Here is a 23,243-nt window from a genome sequence, read left to right as displayed (position 1 = left end):
AAATTATGATATCTATTCCTTAACATACCATATAATCCTGGCCGGCACTTCTTTAAATTACTTCAAATGCAATTAATTAGATTGGCATGGGGAGGCAAGCAACCCAGACTTGAATGGGATACCCTGATAATGCCCTTCTCGCAGGGAGGATTTGAAGCTCCTGATATGAAATTGTATTATCTGTGCGCACAGGCACACTATGCAATATATTGATTCCACCCTCCTCCCTACATGCCATATCAAGCCATTGAGCAGGGATACATGTCTCCTGTCCCATTAATGAGCTTTATTGTGTACAGACCCAAAGATAGATATCCTCATCCCACCAGAGTGGGCTGTACTGTGGCGGCCTGGAGGGGAATCGCACGTAGAATAGAGTTGCCCATTCTCTGCTCATCCAGGCTACAACTCTCGCAATAGCAGACCTCAAGGTGACACAAGAGCTGGGATGCCGCAGAATGTTGCAGAGGGTCAACATACACACCTGGGGTGATTTGTATGCTAATGGGACCTTAAAAAACAGGGAGCAATTATTCCAAGGGGACCAACCCATCCCACTGGAACGCTTCTTATATGTGAGGCTTCACCAGAGTGTCAAACATATCACGCCCACATTCCCAACCACGAACCACCCACACTTGCACCGCTGCATGCCATATTGTAGAGCACCCCCGGCACAAGGGGTATCTCTTCTGTATCACCACTAGGGGTGGGCAGAATTTGCGAAATTCACTTTCGCAAATTATCGTAAAAATGTTAAAAATCTCCGCAAACACGCGGAAATATCACGAAGATGCCGAAATTCTTTTCCCGCCCGTTCGCGGTATTTTCTGCGTGGTCGCGGCTCGCCAACTTACCCATGCGGTTGCTCGCGGGCGCAGCCATCTTGTTTTCACTTGTCTCGCGGTGCATGATCGCGAGAAGAAAGACGTGATTGCGCGACGAATGACGTCGCGAGACAGCGCAAATGGCTACCAACAATCCAACATCTCGTGGAGAACGCGACCGGACCGGGAAAACTTGTCGGCGAACGCGGGGATTCAGGTAAGGCGATCGCGCGCACGTGAGAACGTATTATTTTACAGTGCGAGCAAGCAAAACATTTCCGGTAAAATGCGGATTGCGGAAATTTTGACATATTCGCGCTCTCCGCGGAACGCCAAAATGTCAAATTATCGCAATTTCCGCGAGCGGAACGGAATTTTAGCCCAGGCCTAATCACCACACATAGTTCTCCTTGACCGGAGATGGGAGGCAGACCTGTACAAATCTCTCGCAGATCATCAAAGGAGATATTGCTGGGACCAGACAGTGAACATATCAGCTAATAGCCGCCTGCACATTATACACTACAAATTTCTGCACCGCATATATTATACTCCGGTTAGACTGCATAGATTCCACATAAGGGAACACAGAATCTGTGATAGATGCAGACAGACAGAGGCAGATTTCCTACACCTAGCCTGGGACTGCGATACTGTAAAGACCTACTGGCAGCAAGTTATGAGGGCGTTATGAGAAATGATAGGAGCCCCCATTCCAGCATCGCCGGTCATAGCATTGCTAGGCTATACGGCAGACATTGAGACGGCATATAGGAAATTCATAGCACTAGGACTCTTATAGGCAAAAAGAAGGGTTGCCAGTAGATGGGGAAGAGGCAGAGCTCCTAAATTCAAGACCTGGTTACAAGATTTAATATTGTGGCAGGAGAAAACCACGACTTATGCAGAACGCTTCCCTGTGACCTCTAGACCTAAAGATATATGGGACCCCTTGAAAGCGTACTTGTTAACGCACCCACCATGAGACCACAGCTGGGAGGAATGTGGCCCAAAGTCAGGGAGAGCAAGAAGAGACCCCTGAGAGATGCATAGGAAATGCACATGTGCAAAAGTTCATGATTTGGGGAAGGGGGACGTGCATGCTCAAGGGATAATGGCATATAAAAATAGATGGGAGAGGCTGCGAGGGAAGGTCAAACCCAATGGTGGAACTGGTGTGGCAAAACTTCGTCCAGGGACAGTAGATTGAAGATTATGTACTGTACAACAAATGGTAAATTCAAAATGCTAAGCATGTACTGGCTAGTGTTTGTATTGCAAACAAAAATCAATAAAAAAAAATATATTTTTTAATAGATTAATATTACATGATCTTTTGACTCTTCAAGCGTGAAATCAACTTCTGCACTATGATGACCTTCAATACTGTTCCTGTAAATATCAATTTGTCCACATATAACACATTCACTCCACTCTCACAACCCCAATTGCAACATCATTCTCCCTATTGATACTCACAACTCAAAACTGTAGTTGTCAAGACAGTAACATCCCGTCACTCCATCTGGATTTGAGCACTGGAAACAGGAATTGGGACTATTAAAATATATTTTTGGTATATATTTTTTGAGGCTCTATTCTGCGTATATCACCATCAATCTGCTACCAGAAAATGCTGGATCCCAAAGGGACTCTCCTCAATGGTTCAGACTTTAAAATACACCCACTTACAAATAGCACCATGGAGAATCTTCCAGGCTCTGGGGAGGTTAGAGGGTCTTTTCCACAATGTCAAGAATTAGGGCCACCCAAAGGTTAAATTCATCAAATATCATGGACATTTTTGGATTTTGTTGAGTCAATGATGAGAGGTTAGGCTTATTTTTAAAGGCTTTATTTATCTGTATGGTTACGATTTCAAGTGTCTTTATTCAATTAAGAAAAATACAAAAATATAAAGAGAAGGTTAGGAATTAGCAATCAAGATATGTTCCATAAAGAAACCAAATAAGCCGACTAAAGGACCTAATCTAAATTAGAACCCATAAAGAGTTCTGCTGGAAGAGAGTGGTGAGTAGATAGGCAAACTCCTCTTGAAAAATAGTTCTGGAAATTTAGCTGAGTTCCCTAAAGCTGCAGTGGGAACTTTTAGAATAATGATCTGTAGGGCATTGATCATAAAAGTTAATAAAAGAAGCCACTTCAAAGGTCTATAGGAATCAACTTTGCATAAAAAAGAGTATCAGACAAAAATCCAGCAGCAAGACTACCTAATGGTATGAGGAAAAGTACAGGTGTGGTGTCTAACTAGGTTTGATTTTGAATGTACTAAACAGTAATAATTTGTGTTGTGTGTCGTTTACTTAGGTGATGTGCTTTGGGGGTGTTGAATTATGGAATTATAGGCCCACACTCTGCCAGTTTTTTGAAGAACATACATTGATCTTCTTATAAAGATGTGACAATTCAACACCGATCTTTAATGCAAATAAATTGCAACACCTGACAGAACGCATTGTAGTTTGCACAATTAGATACCCAGGTTCTAAGGGACACAGGGCAACCCCACTGTTTTGGATGGTATATAGATATAGGCAAGTACAAAAACTCTTTTCCTATGGAAACATGGTCCTGGCTATAACTACCTACTGCCGAGCCCTAGTAGGTATTTTATATATATATATATATATATCAACCACCAACTCCGATCTTCGCCAAAAGAAATGACACCGACACCAACGACTTCACTGAATTCACAAGTTTAATGCTCTCACTCCATTGCTACGCGTTTCGGCATCAACTGCCTTAATCATGCAACAAGAAACAGGTTCAGTGTGTGGGTTAATATACAATATACTATATATATATCAGAAAGCATTTCTCGCGCTGTTCAGGGCGCAGGAAACAGAAGTCGCACACAGGTTATATATATATATATATATATATATATATATATATATATATATATATATATATATATATATATATATATATAATAAGATTGATAGTTCCAACGTTACCTTGCCATGCCAATACCGCAACCCGATGTTCCACCAGGCTTCAATGTTGCCAAGCCCCCGGACCCACCATTTTATATCGGCGGTGGTGCGCTTCCACGGCTGGACCTGCCGTGATATACACTGTTCCACTTTTGTCCCAAAACATAGCACACTCCTCATGGGATAAAAACAATACTGTGCGGCAGGCCAAAGTTAGCGTGTTCCATCACTTCATAATGTTTTCCCAACGCGTTTCAGATCTCCTTTCATCCTTGTTCATGGGCAAGCGGCACTGTGACAACTCAGGACAGCCAATAAAACCCCAGAGATATTTCTTTATTATCCTCAGGTGAGTATTCACCACACACAATGCATACTGGGATTGGTAGTCTGACAAAATTATATTAATAATTCCAGTGCCGCTCAAATTCATAACAATTACTTGATCCATGATAAGATTGATAGTTCCAACATTACCTTGGCATGCCAATACCGCAACCAGATATTCCACCAGGCTTCAGTGTTGCCAAGCCCCCGGACCCGCCATTTTATATCAGCGGTGGTGCACTTCCATGGCTGGACCTGCCGTGATATACACTTGTGTCACAAAACAAAGCACACTCCCCATCAGATAAAAACATTGATGTGCGGCAGGCCAAAGTTAGAGTGTTCCATCACTTTATAATGTTTGCCCAACGCATTTCGGATCTCCTTTCATCCTTGGTCACGGGCAAGCAGCCGTGTAACAACTCATCACTCAGTACAGCCAATAAATACCCAGAGATCTTTCTTTATTATCCTCAGGTGAGTAGTCATAACACACAATGCATACTGGGATTTGTAGTCCGACAAAATTATATTACTACTTCCAGTGCCACTCAAATTCATAACAATTACTTGATCCATGATAAGATTGACATTTCCAAAGCTACCTTGGCATGCCAATACCGCAACCCGATGTTCCGCCAGGCTTTAATGTTGCAAAGCCCCCGGACCTGCCATTTTATATCGGCGGTGGTGCGCTTCCACGGCTGGACCTGCCGTGATATACACTGTTTCACTTTTGTCCCAAAACAAAGCACACCCCTCATCGGATAAAACCATTACTGTGCGGCAGCGCAAAGTTAGCGTGTTCCATCACTTTATAATGTTTGTCCAACGCAATTCGGATCGAATTTCATCCTTGGTCATGGGCAAGCGGCACTGTAACAACTCATCACTCAGGACAGCCAATAAATACCCAGAGATCTCTCTTCATTATCCTCAGGTGAGTAGTCATAACACACAATGCATACTGGGATTGGTAGTCCGACAAAATTCTATTACTACCATATGTATATATATATATATAAATTACCTACTGGCGGTCGCCAGTAGGTAGTTATAGTTAGGACCACGTTTCCATAGGAAAACCTCAACATTCTATTTTGAATAACTTTGGCGCCGGTCGACGAATCCTCGCGAATTTCTCAAAATAGGTGGGGCGCTACGCTCCGCTCCTACCCTGAAAGTCTCGGGGGGATCCGTCAAGCGGGGGCTGAGATAAAAGGGGGGTCCCAAAACGCGTTTTTCCCATGCATTTTTCCATAGGACCTTTAGACAGGGCTACAGCCCGAACGGCTGAACAGAATTACTAGAAATTTGGCAGAGAGGTAGTCCGTAGGTCAAGGAAGTGCCTTTTGTAGGTTTGGTGTAAATCAGTTCAGTTGATTTTGAGAAAATAGCCTTTAAATCAATATATATATCTGAGCCAGCTTACGGTACGCTTACCGTACGCTTACGGTAAGCGTACGGTGGCGTGCGCGAGCGCGATTCTGATTGGCTCTTAGATCTTAGTAAACATTCGAATCGGCCGAAACCAGGAAGCGGCGGCCGCCATTTTGTGTATTTCACTCTGAAAAAAAAGAGTGAAAACAAGGAAAGGGGGCAATGAGGAGAGTTACAGACCCCCTAACAATTGTAAGGGGGTCAAAGAAGGACAGAAAAGTACAAAAAAAACATTTATTGATTTTAAAAAAAATCACGGGGTACGCGTACGGTAAGCTCACGGTAAGCGTACGGTAAAAAAAATAAAAATAAATAAATGAAAATCAGATTTAAGAGTTTAGAAATTAGGGAGCTCTAAAAAGAGCTGTTGTGTTTATGGAGTCATTTTTTTAGTGGTACCTACAAGTAAGTACCGATGCAGAGTCTAAGGTTCAAGAGGAAGACTCTGTTCCCTTCATCATTGAAGTGCACACCATCTCCTCTATAAATGTCTTGCATGTCGTAACGCAAGTTGTTGTGGTAAATGGCACCCATACCATAGTCACGGAGGAAAGCAGAAACAGATTTGTTGACGTGCTTTCTTGCTTTGTCAATCTGTGGACAGAAATGATTGGACCAGTTCCATTTTTGCCTTTGGCATATGTTGGAAAACACAAAGGCAGTTTTAGGGAAAAGTGTAAACAGTTGTGCAAAGGTGTCCTTCATAAGCATTTCCAGACCTACCCCAGTCAAAGTGCCTAGGTCATTGCCACCACAGTGCACTATTATGAGGTCAGGGTGTTGGATTTGCATGAAGGATTTCACCAATGGCATCAATTGGTGCCACTTTAACCCTCTCTGACCAATCCATTTAATGTCTACATTTGGCAAAGCAAGGTCTCTCACCATATCTGTTTTCTCTGCAAACTTTTCACTCCAGAAGACATAGCTGTGCCCTACAATCCACACTGTGAACATCTTCAAAGGAGAACTGGATGCACTCAGGAGGTGTCTTTCAGTAGAATGGCAATATGAAAAGAAAGACAGTTTGGAAATGGAGGCATACATATTTTTTACAAAACAAAAAGAACTGATTGGCTGTTTCATACCATTCTAGAAAAAAAACTAGGCTGTATGTGAAAATTAATAGAAGCATGTTTTGTATTGGTACAAAAAAATGTGTAACCAAAGAACAGTACTATGGATTTGCAGTTAGGTTTGAAAAGTCAAGCACTCTTGCTCTGTGGAATTGAAACATTGTGTGTCGAACTTCTGACCTAACTGCACACAGCAGTGTTCCATGAGCTGTTGCTATGGTAGCAGGCAGAAGTCAAGTTGGGGGAAGGGTACTAGGCAGAAGTCAAGTTGGGGGCAGGGTACTTTTGGAAAAGGGTTGGTTTTCAACCAATAGAAATGTGTCATTACATTTGAAAAAAAGGGGGAAGCACTGAGATTTGAAACTTACATGTATATGTGTGGAAAAATAGAGGGAAAGTTTGCCATTATCTGGTTCTGCTGAGAGGAGAGAGGTGTACAGAACAGAGATCCTGGCTCTGATAATCTGCTGTTTGAGTGACACATTTCTTTCACAACTAACTAATTTTAAAGGTGAGTTTACAGTTTGAGAGGGGATGTATGTGGTAACTTAAGAAATGAATAATAGAAATGGGAATTGTTTTTGTTGTAGTTACACATGGTGGATTCATAATGTGTCAGTCTGTAAAAGAGATTTTCACTTGGCCCGAAAAAAAAAGAGCAGTAAGTGTGCTTTCAAATTGGCAAAGAAATTTCGTTTTGGCACTAATGTGAAAACATGACTGTGTGTGCATAGAAGAATTATAGGCAGAAATGTATTGCGTCTTGCTCTGGTGATTTCATAGTTGCAGTAGATGGAAAAGAGGAGCGAATTTTTGGGGGAAGAAGCAGAGGTTTAGCACACACCCATGTGCTTGCCATGTATAGTCATGCACAGTAATTAGAAGCGAGTGGGGTTTTCAGGTTTAAGTCTGTAATGCAAATACATTCAGCATCACTAAGGCTGGTTGCCCCTGCTGGAATGTAGGCAGTCACAGAGAATGCACACGGTGGTGGTCTGAAAAAAAAACAGCTTGGACATGTGCATTTAAATAAATTTAAAAAAAAAGGTTTCAGAATGTGTCAGTCTGTAAAAGTGATTTCAAAGTGTAAAAAGAGATTTTCACTTGGCCCGAAAAAAAAAGAGCAGTAAGTGTGCTTTCAAATTGGCAAAGAAATTTCGTTTTGGCACTAATGTGAAAACATGACTCTGTGTACATAGAAGAATTATAGGCAGAAATGTATTGCGTCTTGCTCTGGTGATTTCACAGTTGCAGTAGATGGAAAAGAGGAGCGAATTTTTGGGGGAAGAAGCAGAGGTTTAGCACACACCCATGTGCTTGCCATGTATAGTCATGCACAGTAATTAGAAGCGAGTGGGGTTTTCAGGTTTAAGTCTGTAATGCAAATACATTCAGCATCACTAAGGCTGGTTGCCCCTGCTGGAGTGTAGGCAGTCACAGAGAATACACACGGTGGTGGTCTGAAAAAAAAACAGCTTGGACATGTGCATTTAAATAAATTTAAAAAAAAAGGTTTCAGAATGTGTCAGTCTGTAAAAGTGATTTCAAAGTGTAAAAAGAGATTTTCACTTGGCCCGAAAAAAAAAGAGCAGTAAGTGTGCTTTCAAATTGGCAAAGAAATTTCGTTTTGGCACTAATGTGAAAACATGACTCTGTGTGCATAGAAGAATTATAGGCAGAAATGTATTGCGTCTTGCTCTGGTGATTTCACAGTTGCAGTAGATGGAAAAGTGGAGCGAATTTTTGGGGGAAGAAGCAGAGGTTTAGCACACACCCATGTGCTTGCCATGTATAGTCATGCACAGTAATTAGAAGCGAGTGGGGTTTTCAGGTTTAAGTCTGTAATGCAAATACATTCAGCATCACTAAGGCTGGTTGCCCCTGCTGGAGTGTAGGCAGTCACAGAGAATACACACGGTGGTGGTCTGAAAAAAAAACAGCTTGGACATGTGCATTTAAATAAATTTAAAAAAAAGGTTTCAGAATGTGTCAGTCTGTAAAAGTGATTTCAAAGTGTAAAAAGAGATTTTCACTTGGCCCGAAAAAAAAAGAGCAGTAAGTGTGCTTTCAAATTGGCAAAGAAATTTCGTTTTGGCACTAATGTGAAAACATGACTCTGTGTGCATAGAAGAATTATAGGCAGAAATGTATTGCGTCTTGCTCTGGTGATTTCACAGTTGCAGTAGATGGAAAAGAGGAGCGAATTTTTGGGGGAAGAAGCAGAGGTTTAGCACACACCCATGTGCTTGCCATGTATAGTCATGCACAGTAATTAGAAGCGAGTGGGGTTTTCAGGTTTAAGTCTGTAATGCAAATACATTCAGCATCACTAAGGCTGGTTGCCCCTGCTGGAGTGTAGGCAGTCACAGAGAATACACACGGTGGTGGTCTGAAAAAAAAACAGCTTGGACATGTGCATTTAAATAAATTTAAAAAAAAGGTTTCAGAATGTGTCAGTCTGTAAAAGTGATTTCAAAGTGTAAAAAGAGATTTTCACTTGGCCCGAAAAAAAAAGAGCAGTAAGTGTGCTTTCAAATTGGCAAAGAAATTTCGTTTTGGCACTAATGTGAAAACATGACTCTGTGTGCATAGAAGAATTATAGGCAGAAATGTATTGCGTCTTGCTCTGGTGATTTCACAGTTGCAGTAGATGGAAAAGAGGAGCGAATTTTGGGGGGAAGAAGCAGAGGTTTAGCACACACCCATGTGCTTGCCATGTATAGTCATGCACAGTAATTAGAAGCGAGTGGGGTTTTCAGGTTTAAGTCTGTAATGCAAATACATTCAGCATCACTAAGGCTGGTTGCCCCTGCTGGAGTGTAGGCAGTCACAGAGAATACACACGGTGGTGGTCTGAAAAAAAAACAGCTTGGACATGTGCATTTAAATAAATTTAAAAAAAAAGGTTTCAGAATGTGTCAGTCTGTAAAAGTGATTTCAAATTGAAAAAAGAGATATACACTTGCCCCCGAAAAAAAAAGAGCAGTAAGTGTGCTTTCAAATTGGCAAAGAAATTTCGTTTTGGGACTAATGTGAAAACATGACTCTGTGTGCATAGAAGAATTATAGGCAGAAATGTATTGCGTCTTGCTCTGGTGATTTCACAGTTGCAGTAGATGGAAAAGAGGAGCGAATTTTTGGGGGAAGAAGCAGAGGTTTAGCACACACCCATGTGCTTGCCATGTATAGTCATGCACAGTAATTAGAAGCGAGTGGGGTTTTCAGGTTTAAGTCTGTAATGCAAATACATTCAGCATCACTAAGGCTGTTTGCCCCTGCTGGAGTGTAGGCAGTCACAGAGAATGCACACGGTGGTGGTCTGAAAAAAAAACTGCTTGGACATGTGCATTTAAATAAATTAAAAAAAAAGGTTTCAGAATGTGTCAGTCTGTAAAAGTGATTTCAAAGTGTAAAAAGAGATTTTCACTTGGCCCCGAAAAAAAAAGAGCAGTAAGTGTGCTTTCAAATTGGCAAAGAAATTTCGTTTTGGCACTAATGTGAAAACATGACTCTGTGTGCATAGAAGAATTATAGGCAGAAATGTATTGCGTCTTGCTCTGGTGATTTCACAGTTGCAGTAGATGGAAAAGAGGAGCGAATTTTTGGGGGAAGAAGCAGAGGTTTAGCACACACCCATGTGCTTGCCATGTATAGTCATGCACAGTAATTAGAAGCGAGTGGGGTTTTCAGGTTTAAGTCTGTAATGCAAATACATTCAGCATCACTAAGGCTGGTTGCCCCTGCTGGAGTGTAGGCAGTCACAGAGAATGCACACGGTGGTGGTCTGAAAAAAAAACTGCTTGGACATGTGCATTTAAATAAATTAAAAAAAAAGGTTTCAGAATGTGTCAGTCTGTAAAAGTGATTTCAAATTGAAAAAAGAGATATACACTTGCCCCCGAAAAAAAAAGAGCAGTAAGTGTGCTTTCAAATTGGCAAAGAAATTTCGTTTTGGCACTAATGTGAAAACATGACTCTGTGTGCATAGAAGAATTATAGGCAGAAATGTATTGCGTCTTGCTCTGGTGATTTCACAGTTGCAGTAGATGGAAAAGAGGAGCGAATTTTTGGGGGAAGAAGCAGAGGTTTAGCACACACCCATGTGCTTGCCATGTATAGTCATGCACAGTAATTAGAAGCGAGTGGGGTTTTCAGGTTTAAGTCTGTAATGCAAATACATTCAGCATCACTAAGGCTGGTTGCCCCTGCTGGAGTGTAGGCAGTCACAGAGAATACACACGGTGGTGGTCTGAAAAAAAAACAGCTTGGACATGTGCATTTAAATAAATTTAAAAAAAAAGGTTTCAGAATGTGTCAGTCTGTAAAAGTGATTTCAAAGTGTAAAAAGAGATTTTCACTTGGCCCGAAAAAAAAAGAGCAGTAAGTGTGCTTTCAAATTGGCAAAGAAATTTCGTTTTGGCACTAATGTGAAAACATGACTCTGTGTGCATAGAAGAATTATAGGCAGAAATGTATTGCGTCTTGCTCTGGTGATTTCACAGTTGCAGTAGATGGAAAAGAGGAGCGAATTTTTGGGGGAAGAAGCAGAGGTTTAGCACACACCCATGTGCTTGCCATGTATAGTCATGCACAGTAATTAGAAGCGAGTGGGGTTTTCAGGTTTAAGTCTGTAATGCAAATACATTCAGCATCACTAAGGCTGGTTGCCCCTGCTGGAGTGTAGGCAGTCACAGAGAATACACACGGTGGTGGTCTGAAAAAAAAACAGCTTGGTTTCATAATGTGACAGTTTGTTATACAGATTTTCACTTGCCCAAAAAAAAAGAGGAGTTTGTGTGCATTCAAATTGGCAAAGAAATTTCGTTTTGTGACTATTGTGAAAAGAAATGTAGTAATATATTTAAATTCAATAAAGAATTTTTTTTTTAGTTTTTTTGCAGGTATTGCTGAAGAACAGTGAACAAAATTTAAGATGCCTACAAAATCTCGAGTTCAAAAAACGCTAAAAAAAAAACTATATTTGAGGACAACTGGAGGACCAAAGTTAGTAGAAGATGCTGATGTTGGGAAAAAGAAAAAATCTTCTGGTAAGCAAAAAAGACAATTCCTAAACAAAATATTGAAAACAAACAAAAATGTACAAAATGTCTGTTCTCGGAAAAATGTAACAAAACCTACAGAACAGCAAAAAATTGAGGATTTAGTTAATGCAAATATACCTTCTGCAATTGAAAAGTTTAACATAAACAGAAAAACAGCATTTAAAGAGATACGTAGAAAAATGTTTCAGAGAAGAGTTATGTCCAATTTGATAAAGGATATAAAGAAATATAAGCAAAAGGCTAAATATTATAAGAGAAAAAAAGAAATTGAAGCCATTGCAGCAAAGGCATTAGAATTAAAAAGGAAACTATTCATATTAATTTTGAATAGGATGCGTACATTAGATAAAATGGTTAATGTACTGAAATCACAAAGCAAAAGCAAAAGAGTAGTGAACAGAACAAATTTTTGTAAAGTGTTTTTAGGAAAGTGGATGCATAGCTCAAGTAGTGAACCTTTTTTTAATGAAGAGAGCTATTTTCAAAGTAATAGTTTGCTGCATGCAGTTGACACCAGAGGTCGTTCATACGAAGTAAAAAATGGTTGCATAATGGAGAAGGAGATAATGGTTCCAAGAGATGAGGTACAAGTGATGGCAGATGAGGCAATGGGGAGACGTCCTAAAGCCCCAGTGTACACTTGGAATTGTAGTAGTATTTGCACTGTGCGTCAGGAATCTATTGACAGATTTCGAGAGTTTCTAAGAGAATATAGTAAAAAAAGTGTAAAACAAAAGATTAAGGTGCTTCAAAGTCTGGATCCATGCAGAGTGAGAGAGAATACTGGTTTGCAGGGTCATTCTCTTGCTTGTCTATCTAGAAAAGTGTGCAATAGTGTTTTCCATCATTTTAGGATGCTGGCTGTTCATCATACTGAAATGAGAAAGTTTGTGAGACGGTTGTATTTTGCCAAAAGTCCAGCAATAAAGTTAAATGAATTGAATAGGGCTCTGTTCCGAGGAACGGTATCAGATGTAGAGAAGGTTGTTGATGAAATTCAGTTTTGTTACTTTGGTCCTGAACAAAACAGTGCAGAGAAGGACACAGTAAATGAGGCAGAAGTGGAAGAGAATGTAGAACCTTGTGTAAGTAAGACATTTAATGATCACATAACAAAATTTGCAATAGTCTCTAATGAAAGACCAAATGTTACTTGTATTTGTTGCCGCAGAACTCATTATAGAAAACAAACTAGGAATGTTGATCTCTACAGAAAGAGTGAAAATGAAGATAATTATAAGTGGATGGATTTTGCAACATATATATTTCTTGAAAATTGTTTTGAATTGGGTGAAGATCAGCGTATTTGTAAATACTGCTACAACAAGTTAGAGGAAAATAGAATGCCGACCAGAGCTGTACATAATAATTTAGAATTGGATGCTATTCCTGCTGAACTTTCTGAATTAAATACATATGAGTCTATACTCATTCAATGTGTTCATCCGTTCCAGACCATAGTACGTATGGAGCCCAAAACTGGTAAATTACCTCCTTCAGATTTAGTGAGAGGTTTAAAAGGTAGAGTGGTGTATTTGCCCTTGGATTTGAAAAAAAATATGGAAACTATTGATGCGGATACTTTGGAAACTGAACCATTAATTATTCTGGTTAATGGTGTACCTACAAAGAATAAGAAGATTTGGCAGGAGCTGGTAGATGTGCGGAAAGTACAAAGAGCAAATTTGTATTTGAAAAAAAATAACAAATGGTATGAATCAATTTATATAGTAGAAGAAGAAGAAGAAGAAGATTTACAAGGAGATACAGAAACACCAAGTGGACAAATTGAAAAAGTGGACAAGTCAAAGGAAGAAGAAATTTATGAACATTTTAGCATACATCCTCTCCATTCGAAAGAAGTTATGGGAGACAATATTGATCTCTTTCAGATGAAGAAAGCAAAAGGAAATCCCGTGAGTGTATGGGAGGAGAGCTTGGAAGCTCGATGTTTTCCCCAGCTGTTTCCTAAAGGAAAAGGAGGACGATACGATGAACGTCCGGAACAGATTCCAGCTTCTGAGTATCGGACTACAAGACTATATGCTGAAGATCCCAGATTTCGACAAAGTATCCCTTATTTGTTCCATCTTTTATTTGAAAGCGACTTGTCTGCACTGTCTTATGCAGTAAATCACATTTTAAAAAGTGGAGTACATTTACAAAATGTGTCTGCTAAGGATTTTATGGAGAAAGTGCAGCACCGAGATGATCATTTGGAAACACAACTGATCAATCTGATGGCTTGTCAGCGTGGGACAAATGAATATTGGTACCGACGCCATGGTGAACTAAAATGCATGTTACGCAATTTAGGAACACCAACATGGTTCCTTACCCTAAGCTGCGCCGAGTACGCTTGGGATGATTTACTGGATTTTCTACGAGAGGCCAATTCAAACATTGAAAACATCGAATACAAGACAGCAGGAGAACTGTGCTCATTGGATCCGGTTAATGTTTGCAGATATTTCAATCATAGATTTGAGGCTATGATGTCCTTCATCTGCAATAAAAAAAATCCACCCCTTGGAGAAGTAGTGGATTTCTTTTGGAGAAAAGAGTACCAGGCAAGAGGTGCTCCTCATATTCATATGCTGCTGTGGATCAAGGATGCCCCAAAGTTTGGAACAGATACTGATGAAGCAGTGTTATCTTACATTGAAGAATATGCAACATGTGCTATACCTAAAAGCACAGAAGAGTACAAGTTAAAGGAGCAAGTTCTACGTTTCCAAAGTCATCGGTGTGGAAAATACTGTCGACGGAAATACAAGAGCAAAGAAAAATACTACACTAAATGTCGATTTGGATTTCCTAGACCTGTTCTTACAAATGGAAGAGTCAACAGTTTTATGTCAGCTGTGAGACATACTATCACAAGAAAATCACCTAAGAATACCTACAACCTTAAAAGAAAAGAAGAATCAAAAAATATAAATGACTACAACCCAGTCATTTTATCCATGTGGAACGCTAACATGGATATACAGTATGTTGCTGACAATTCCATTGCTGTTGCTCGATATGTAACGTCTTACATTACGAAATCAGAAAAAACAGAATTGAAGGAAATGTGGGAAGAGATTTCTCACGAGAAGACTGTCAGTAAGAAGCTGTACAGTTTCAGTTTGAAGATGTTATCGCATCGAGAAATTGGATCCTACGAATGTTCAGATAGATTATCTTCTGCAAGTCTCTACTCGAAGTCAAGAAGAATAATTTGGGCAAGTTTAGGCCTTGCAGCAATGAGAAATCGGGTACTGAAATCTGTTGGAGAAATTGAATATTTGGCACAGTTCGAACCTGAAAGTACAGATATATTGAAAACAAACATGTTGGACACATATTATCCCAAGAGAAGTCATCATCTGGAGAACATGTGTCTCTATGAAGTGCTGCAGAACTACATTTATTCACGGAAAGCTGCAGAAGACATCAATAATGGAAAATATAAAGTCGTTGGTGAAGAAGGATGTTTGGTGAAGCAAACCAAAGGAAGTTTGATAAATCACCGGAAGCTGAGTTGCGACACTACCGGCAAGAAAGAATTTTACTACTTGGCTCTTTTACAGTTGTTTAAACCATGGCGTTCAGAGGATGAACTACTGGGAGAATTCCAGAGCTATGAAGATTCTTTTAATGCTTGCAAAGACAGCATACAATGCAGTACATTCTCAACTTATCTGCAAATGTTAAATGAAGAAATTGAACAGGAAACTACAATTGCAGCAGAAATTGCTAGAGACAGTTCTCAGGACAGCCAAAGTTCAGGAACATACAGTCAAGATCCCCTAGGACAACCAATCGTTGAAAATGAAGCATCAATAGCCATGAATGAAGTGGAAACGGCTATGAATCAAGCTCAAGAAGAATTTATAGACTTAGAAAATTTGGAAAGACAACTGAATCAAGAGCAGCAACAAATTTATGAAGAGATCAAAAACAAAATTGAACACGGATTTCTACATGAAAAAAAAGAGTGCTCATGCACATCATTTCATCCAATCAGGATGTATGTAAGCGGACAAGCTGGCACTGGAAAAAGTTTCCTAATTAAAGTCATCAGAAGCTACCTAAAGCAAAAAACAGATTCTACTTTGTCTTGTGTGGTTACTGCTCCAACTGGGTTAGCAGCATATAACATAAAAGGAATCACCTTACATCGTTTGCTAATGTTACCAGTGGAGCATGAGAACAAAATACAATTCAACAAGCTAACTGGAGAAGCATGCTTGGAAGTTTCAAGAGTATTGAAGAAGATGCAAGTTCTCATTATTGATGAGGTGAGCATGGTATCAAACTTAATGCTTGCCTTTGTGCATTTAAGAATGCAGCAAATTTTGAAGACAGACTATGACGTGTTATTTGGTGGAAAACACGTCATCGTTTTTGGGGATCTTTTGCAACTTACTCCGGTTAAAGGACAACCAGTGTTTAATACTGTGACACATGAAGACACGAAGAAGTCATTGGGAAGCATCGGTAATACAAATATTTGGTCCTTCTTTGAGTACAAGGAACTTACAACTAATATGAGGCAAGCAAACGATGAAGAATATGGAAGTATTCTGAAAGATATCAGGATTGGACTACTCACAGAAGCTGGCAAAAAAGCATTACAGACTCGGCTGCTACATAATTTATTTCCAAAGGAAGAAATAGTTGCAGAGAAGATATACAAGAACATTGCAGAAAACAAAAGTGTCATCTGCTTAATGCCAACTCTACGTGAATGCTCAATATTCAATGAGGAGCTTTTGAAATTGGAAAAGGAAGAGATCATGAAATTGGAAGCAGTGGACAAAATTGAGGATGGAAGAATTACTGTCACAGTAACAGGCAAACTGAAAAATAAATTGGACTCACTAGAGAAGAACATCTCCAAAACAGCAGGATTAGAAAAAAATCTATATGTTTGCATGAACTGTAGAGTGTTTTTAAGGAGAAATTTGGATGTTGAAAAAGGCTTAGTAAATGGAGCGATGGGAAGAGTTGTGGGTTTTATTAATTATCAGAAAAAAGATGGAATTGAATGGTTAAAAATAAAATTTGATCAGATAGAGGAAGTTAAAGACATTTGTCGTTGTTCAGTTCGTTTCATGCTTGTGAAAGACTTATATGTACGTAGGAAGCAGTTTCCGTTTTCTCTAGCATATGCTGTAACTATTCACAAGTCTCAAGGATTGACTGTAGATTGTGCATTTGTGAACATTGGATCTAGTGTGTTCAAAGAAGGTATGGCATATGTTGCTTTGTCACGAGTCAAAACATTATCAGGTTTATTCATGATAGACTTCGATGACTCAAAAGTTAGTGCTGATACAAACTGTGTAAAGGAGTATAATAGATTAAGAAGAAGCTATGCTCCTCATTTAGGTCAGTATCCTGTGTTGGAGAAACGTGTAGTTTCTCGTAAAAGGAGAAATGAGAATATCTGTAATGAAGATGTAGAGAAGAGGAAAAAAAAGAGGAGTGATGTAATTGCAAGCAAAAAGAATAAGGAAAATGAAGAACAGGTTGTAGGATGTCATTTTGAAAATAGCTCTGGTGTCAACTGCTACGCAAATGTAGTGCTGAATGTTGCTTTTTATCTGGAAAGTTTGCAAGAGCAGATAATAATAAATCAGGGAAAAAGATTCTGTTCAGAGCTCAGTCTCCTTTTTCAAAAGCTGAGTAAAGATAAAACTCAAATAGAAAGTGCTACTGATATTAGAAAACTTTTAGATGTATGTTCAGGACGAACACAGTTTTCTCAAAATGAACAGCAAGATGCTCACGAATTTTTGATGTATTTTCTTCAGGTAGTGGAAGAAGAAGGAGTTCCCATTGACATTTTTTTTGGTCTCTCTTATAAATGGGAACATAGTTGTGATAATTGTTATAATATAAGTGGTTCTATTGTTGATAATGAAAGGTTTATTTATTTGACATTGCCAGAGAGTAAAACAGTCACTTTTGCAAACTTAGTTAAAGATGCTAATCATAGCATGAAATGTGGTGAGTGTAATTCTGACATGTTATCAACATTAATTTTAAGGGAATACGGACAGTATGTAATTTTAATGATGCAACGATGTAGAGCTGATGGATCAAAATTGGATACTTTAATAAAGAAGTTTACAGGACAGCAATTATCAATTTCAGGAAAAACTTTTGTAACTGTTGCAATAATTTTCCATGATGGACCTACTGTTACTTCTGGACATTACACAGTTTATCTAAAATGTGAAAAAGGATGGACACTGTGTAATGATTCCCAATTGATTTTCAAACAACGTTTGCCTTTTGATTTAGCAAATTCCTATCTAATCTTCCTGAAACCTAAATTTTAGAGAGACTTGGCAAGATCTGGACAAAATAATTTTACCATTTTACAGGATTACCATTGCAATTTTGTAGAAAAAAGATTTTTAAAATTATCATTTGGCCTAAAGGAAAGATAACCAATTGTAATGTGGACTTTTTAAATTTTTAATGCAATTTTGAAAAACCAATAATTTAGAGATTATCGGTAACTTCTGCACATTTTAAATTTTGGAATGTTATTGGACTGCCACTGGAAATTTTTTCAAAAATAATTTCAAAAATTACTATTTGGCCATGTGGAAAAGTAAGCAATTCTATTGTGGACTAAATAAATTATTCGAAAAATTATCGTGAACCAAAATGTTACAGAGAATCGGTGAGATCTGGACAGATTAAACTTTAGAATTTTAATGGTTTTCCCTTGGAAATTTATTCCAGGGAAAGAATAAAAAATACTATTTGGCCTAAAGGAAATAAAATCAGATGTATTTTGGAGTTATTTGAGATATATTATTGTGAATGTACTTCTGAAACAAAAATATCAGACGGTATTTTAAAGAAAAAAGTATTGTTTTTAGATGACATTTTTTAAGAATAATATGCATTTCTGTAATGATAAGTTTAAGTGAGAAGAGATTCTGGGCTTTTTTAATACAATCTTTGAGATTGTTATTTTTTTTTGCCCGCTGTAAAATGATGAATGCAATTGCTTTCACAATTTATAGTGAAATGCAATATATTCTGAAAACAGCAAAAATAAGGCAAAAATATTTTTTGGGAAAAAATGTAAATATGTGTACTGTATTATAAAATGTTTTAAAAATATTAATACTTTTTTCTTTTTTTTCAGATCGATATAGAAAATTTTCGTAAACTACAACCATTTTAAAAACTATTTTTAAAAAAAACAAATGAATAAATATTTTTTTCAGTGAGTATGGTAAGTCAATAGTAATAATTGTAGTCTTTCAAGGACCTTGTAATGTGAAAAATGATTTTTAGTGTTTTTTTTAAAAAATAAAAAAAAAGGTACGCTTACCGTACGCGTACGGTAAAAAAAAAAAGTTTTTTAAAAAAAATGTAAAAAAAAGATGAAAGATAAGGTTGGCTCTTAAAAGAACCGTTGTGTTCATGCAGGGACAGAGGAAAGGAACCATGGGAAAATCATTCAAAGCTACAAATGTGCTGATCTATTTTGTTATTCACTAGGGAAACACTGGTCTCCCTATAACAAATTAGAGCTTTACAAAATGTGCAATGAATATCAACCTTCCGAAATCGAGGGTTCATTTCCAGAGGGCCAGCAAAAGGAGATTCTCCCCCCACAGATGAAGGGCTCACCTGAGCTGCAGAAGAAGGAGTAAGCTCTGCAGGTGATGGTCCAGGCTGAGCTGCTGTGGATGTACTGGCTCGTCTTTCTGAAGAGTTACCTCCAAAAAGTTGAGCATGTGTCCTTTTGTGTACATCCTTGAGGTGCCTCATCATGGTGTGATTCCCAAAGGAATACTTCCTGTCAGGATTACCTCTAGAAAGTACACGCTGACACAGCTTGCAAGTAACTAAGGGTGCATTCACCTTTTGCTGGCCTTCTGGAAAAGTAAAATAATCCCAAACATAAGAAGGTTTTACTTTCCTCGCTCTCTGCCTCAAGACAGTGCTGCTGGTGCTAGCCTCACTCTCAGAAGAGCTCTGCTGTTCTGCCATCGTATCCCAAAGACAAACCAGCTCCTTCTCCCAAGGGATCACAAGCAGAAATGAGGGGAATGGGTGTGGTGTAGGAGAGTTCTAGAACTGAAAGTAGTTTCAACCAATCAAAAGTTGTGTTTCATGATCACATGACCTACCGTACGCTTACGGTACGCTTACGGTGCGCTTACGGCAAAAAGTACGCGTGCGCGTAAAAAAGACACGCGCTTGCGCACATGCGCATAACAGTCATTTCCCGGCACTTCCGCGTAACGTGCGCGTGTTGCGTAAGCGCGCACGCGTCCCACGCGCAGTACGCGCGGCTACGCAAAGTGCGTAACTATACGCAAGCAGCGTAGATAGATTACGGACGTTGCGTAAACCGTACGCTTACCGTGAGCTTACGGTACGCGTACTATAAAAAAAAAAAAAAAAAAATCTGGAAATAAATTTTACATGTTTATTTTAAAAAATATATATAAAAAAAATATTTAAGGATTTTAAAAATTAAAGCATAGTCTTTATAAAAGATAAGAAAATTAAAATAAAAATATGTTTGAAAAAAATGAAGAATATAAAAAAAAAATAGCATTTAAAAAACCTTGCAAATTCACTGAAAAAACCATGGGTTTCACACACGTTATAGTTAGGAATTAGCATTTAAAAAACCTTGCAAATTCAATGAAAAAACCATGGGTTTCACACACGTTATAGTTAGGAATTAGCATTTAAAAAACCTTAGAAATTCACTGAAAAAACCATAGGTTTCACACACGTTATAGTTAGGAATTAGCATTTAAAAAACCTTAGAAATTCAGTGAAAAAACCATAGGTTTCACACATGTTATAGTTAGCTGGACATTTTACTCGTAAAAAACCAATGAAATTGCCCCGTTATAGTTAGTTCAGCTAACTATAACTCGCGCGCCCGCAATGCACTGCTGATGACGTCACATATTACATCACTCATGACATGGTCAGTGACATCACTCATGACATCACTGATGACATCTCAAATGACATCACTGATGACATCACTGATGACATCATCTAGTGAATGTGTGTTATTCTGAAAATTAAATATGTTTTATATATGTATATCTCATGGTCGATGGAAGAATAAATGGGTATATAAGTGTCTAAATGGATGATTTGTTTTTGAAAAATTGATTGTGTAACTGACTGATTAAGTGTATCATAGTGAATACATGGCTTAGTGAATAATGTTTAAATATGTAAATATCTGTATCAGTCTCTCACTTTGTGTATAAGTGGCTGCATGGGTTGGTGAGTAGCTACATGGGTGCCTATTTAGGTTATTAGTTGTTTTTTTGAGTATCAGTCTGAGTGTCTGCATGGTTCGGTGGGGGGTATTACGTAGTGCATCGGTGCATGAATGAGTGACTCACTGTTTGTATGTGTTGAACACAGCATGTGTGCAGGACTGTATGGGTGGATGAGTGTGTGTATGGGTGTGTTAGTGAGTGAATGACTGTCTCAATAGTGTCTTCAGGAGTAACTACATACGTTTTAAACTAGTATATGTGACTATTGGTGTATATATGTGAGTATATGTGAAAGTGAGAGATTGAAAGAGTTCCTGTATGAATAAGTATGTGTTTCTATAAGTGATTGTTTAAAAGACTAAGTATGTGTAAGTTTCCGTAGAAGTAAGTGTGGTGGTGTGTGTATAACTGTATATGCAAGTAAATGTATGTTTGATTCTTTATTAGCATGAGTGACTATGTGTGTGAGTAACTCTATGGATGAGTGGCATTGTGTAACAGGATGTATAGATGTATGAGTACATATGATGAGTGAGTACATGTATGAGTGACTGTATAGGACTGTTGGTGAATGAGTGGATGTGTATGTGGATCTTAGAATTACTGAAGAGGTTGTTGTAACTGGTATTGGTATGTCCATTGTTTTGAAATTTTTAGTCTCTATTTTTGAATGTGTGTATCAAAGCTTATATTAAGGTGAGAGGAGGTCTGCCACTCTATCACAAGGATGATGTCATCAGTGATGTCATCAGTGATGTCATTTGAGATGTCATCAGTGATGTCATGAGTGATGTCACTGACCATGTCATGAGTGATGTAATATGTGACGTCATCAGCAGTGCATTGCGGGCGCGCGAGTTATAGTTAGCTGAACTAACTATAACGGGGCAATTTCATTGGTTTTTTACGAGTAAAATGTCCAGCTAACTATAACATGTGTGAAACCTATGGTTTTTTCACTGAATTTCTAAGGTTTTTTAAATGCTAATTCCTAACTATAACGTGTGTGAAACCTATGGTTTTTTCAGTGAATATATATATATATACACACACACGCACATGCGCACACACATGCACACGCGCACACACACACAAACACACACACACACACACCCACCCTAAACAGACTTACCATGTGTAGTAATGGTATGAATGGTAAAAGAAAGACCAAAAAAATAAATGCCTTGTAAAAGACCCAAAGTGGTAAGTACCTATATGGTAAAAGCTGCGTGGAAATGGCACTGCATGATAATTGCCGTGTTGTAAAGGCTGTTTCCCCTATCTAGAGAACACAATAACTCTCTGAGTCAATGTGTGCACGTTGGCAGCAATCAACAGGGAGATGCTTATTTTCTAAGCTATAATGTATTTGTATCTCAACAGGAAGCAATGAAACACCCATTGTGCAGTCGGATATACTTTACCGATGTTATGGCTCACTTTAACTGTGATGTGTTTTTCCCAGAATTTGATGAAGACATCTTTAAATTGGTTGAAGAGTAAGTATTATATCTTAGCCATTTAGCTCTTTTCAGTTCATATGAAAATACAAATGCTAAAGGAGTTTAATGAGTGGAAACTGTATTGGTCAATAGCTTGGCATTAGCATAGTTTGTCACATTTAGGCAGGTTGCTCAAATTTGGTGAAGGGTGACAATAATCAGTCAATTTACAACACAATTTCAGCTAATGGATCAGTTAGGCACATAATTCCTAGATAGCACAGGGATAAGGGTATGCATCAGTTTACATAATTAGCTTTACCTATATATTTGATGGTTTAAGTAACTGAATATGCAGCTACAGAGCATTATGATCTGGAAACAAATGTGACATAATATATATTGATAGCAATTGTTAATTTTGATAATATAAAATGAATCTACCTAGTTTTTAAACACATTTGCAAAGCAATCAGTGAGATGATGCCACACTCCTACCTGATCGACCAGTTAATTTTAAAATAAATACAAAATCTATCAATTGTCTTCAATTACATTGCACCACTGCTTTTTGTGTGTTTAGTGTTGTTGTTTTTTGTTTTTGTTCTTTGCAAAACCATTGCCTGTTTCTTTTTCTCCATTGCTTATATTCATGACAGCAATAGTGCCAAGATGCCCGAGGGCATTCGATCGCTTTATAAAATTAAAATATCTAATCAAATCAAATCATAATACAGCATTCATTTCTGTTATTTGTTAAAATAAAACTAAAAGAAGCTTATTGTATGTTGACAGGAAATCATACTTAAGTACATTAAATATAAATT

The 23,243-nt window shown here is 38.3% G+C and overlaps 2 protein-coding genes across 2 annotated transcripts in view; both read left to right on the top strand.

Moving 5' to 3' along the window:
- LOC146855060 (dihydrofolate reductase-like) overlaps positions 1-23,243 on the top strand; it is a 198,543-nt gene that overhangs the window by 155,736 nt on the left and 19,564 nt on the right. The window contains exon 6 of the mRNA XM_085652544.1: positions 22,358-22,473. Coding sequence (XP_085508670.1) covers positions 22,358-22,473 — 116 coding nt within the window. The remainder of the gene's footprint in view (positions 1-22,357; positions 22,474-23,243) is intronic.
- LOC146855061 (uncharacterized) lies at positions 5,972-22,331 on the top strand. The gene is made up of 3 exons (XM_085650311.1): positions 5,972-7,141; positions 11,521-15,194; positions 22,303-22,331. Exons 2-3 carry the CDS (start codon positions 11,564-11,566, stop codon positions 22,329-22,331), a joined length of 3,660 nt encoding a protein of 1,219 aa, XP_085506437.1. The 5' UTR covers positions 5,972-7,141; positions 11,521-11,563.

The sequence above is a fragment of the Triturus cristatus genome, chromosome 4_1 (genome assembly GCF_964204655.1).
Source record: "Triturus cristatus chromosome 4_1, aTriCri1.1, whole genome shotgun sequence".
Classification (NCBI taxonomy): Eukaryota; Metazoa; Chordata; class Amphibia; order Caudata; family Salamandridae; genus Triturus; species Triturus cristatus.
The sequence above is the reverse complement of the archived record's forward strand: the minus strand, read 5'-3'. Positions and strand labels throughout refer to the sequence as shown.

Coding starts and splice junctions, on each gene's coding strand:
- LOC146855061 (XM_085650311.1), top strand. CDS start 11,564: ATGCCTACAAAATCTCGAGTTCAAAAAACGCTAAAAAAAAAACTATAT. Junction 15,195..22,302: donor GGTGAAGCAAACCAAAGGAA/GTTTGATAAATC, acceptor GCACGTTGGCAG/CAATCAACAGGGAGATGCTT.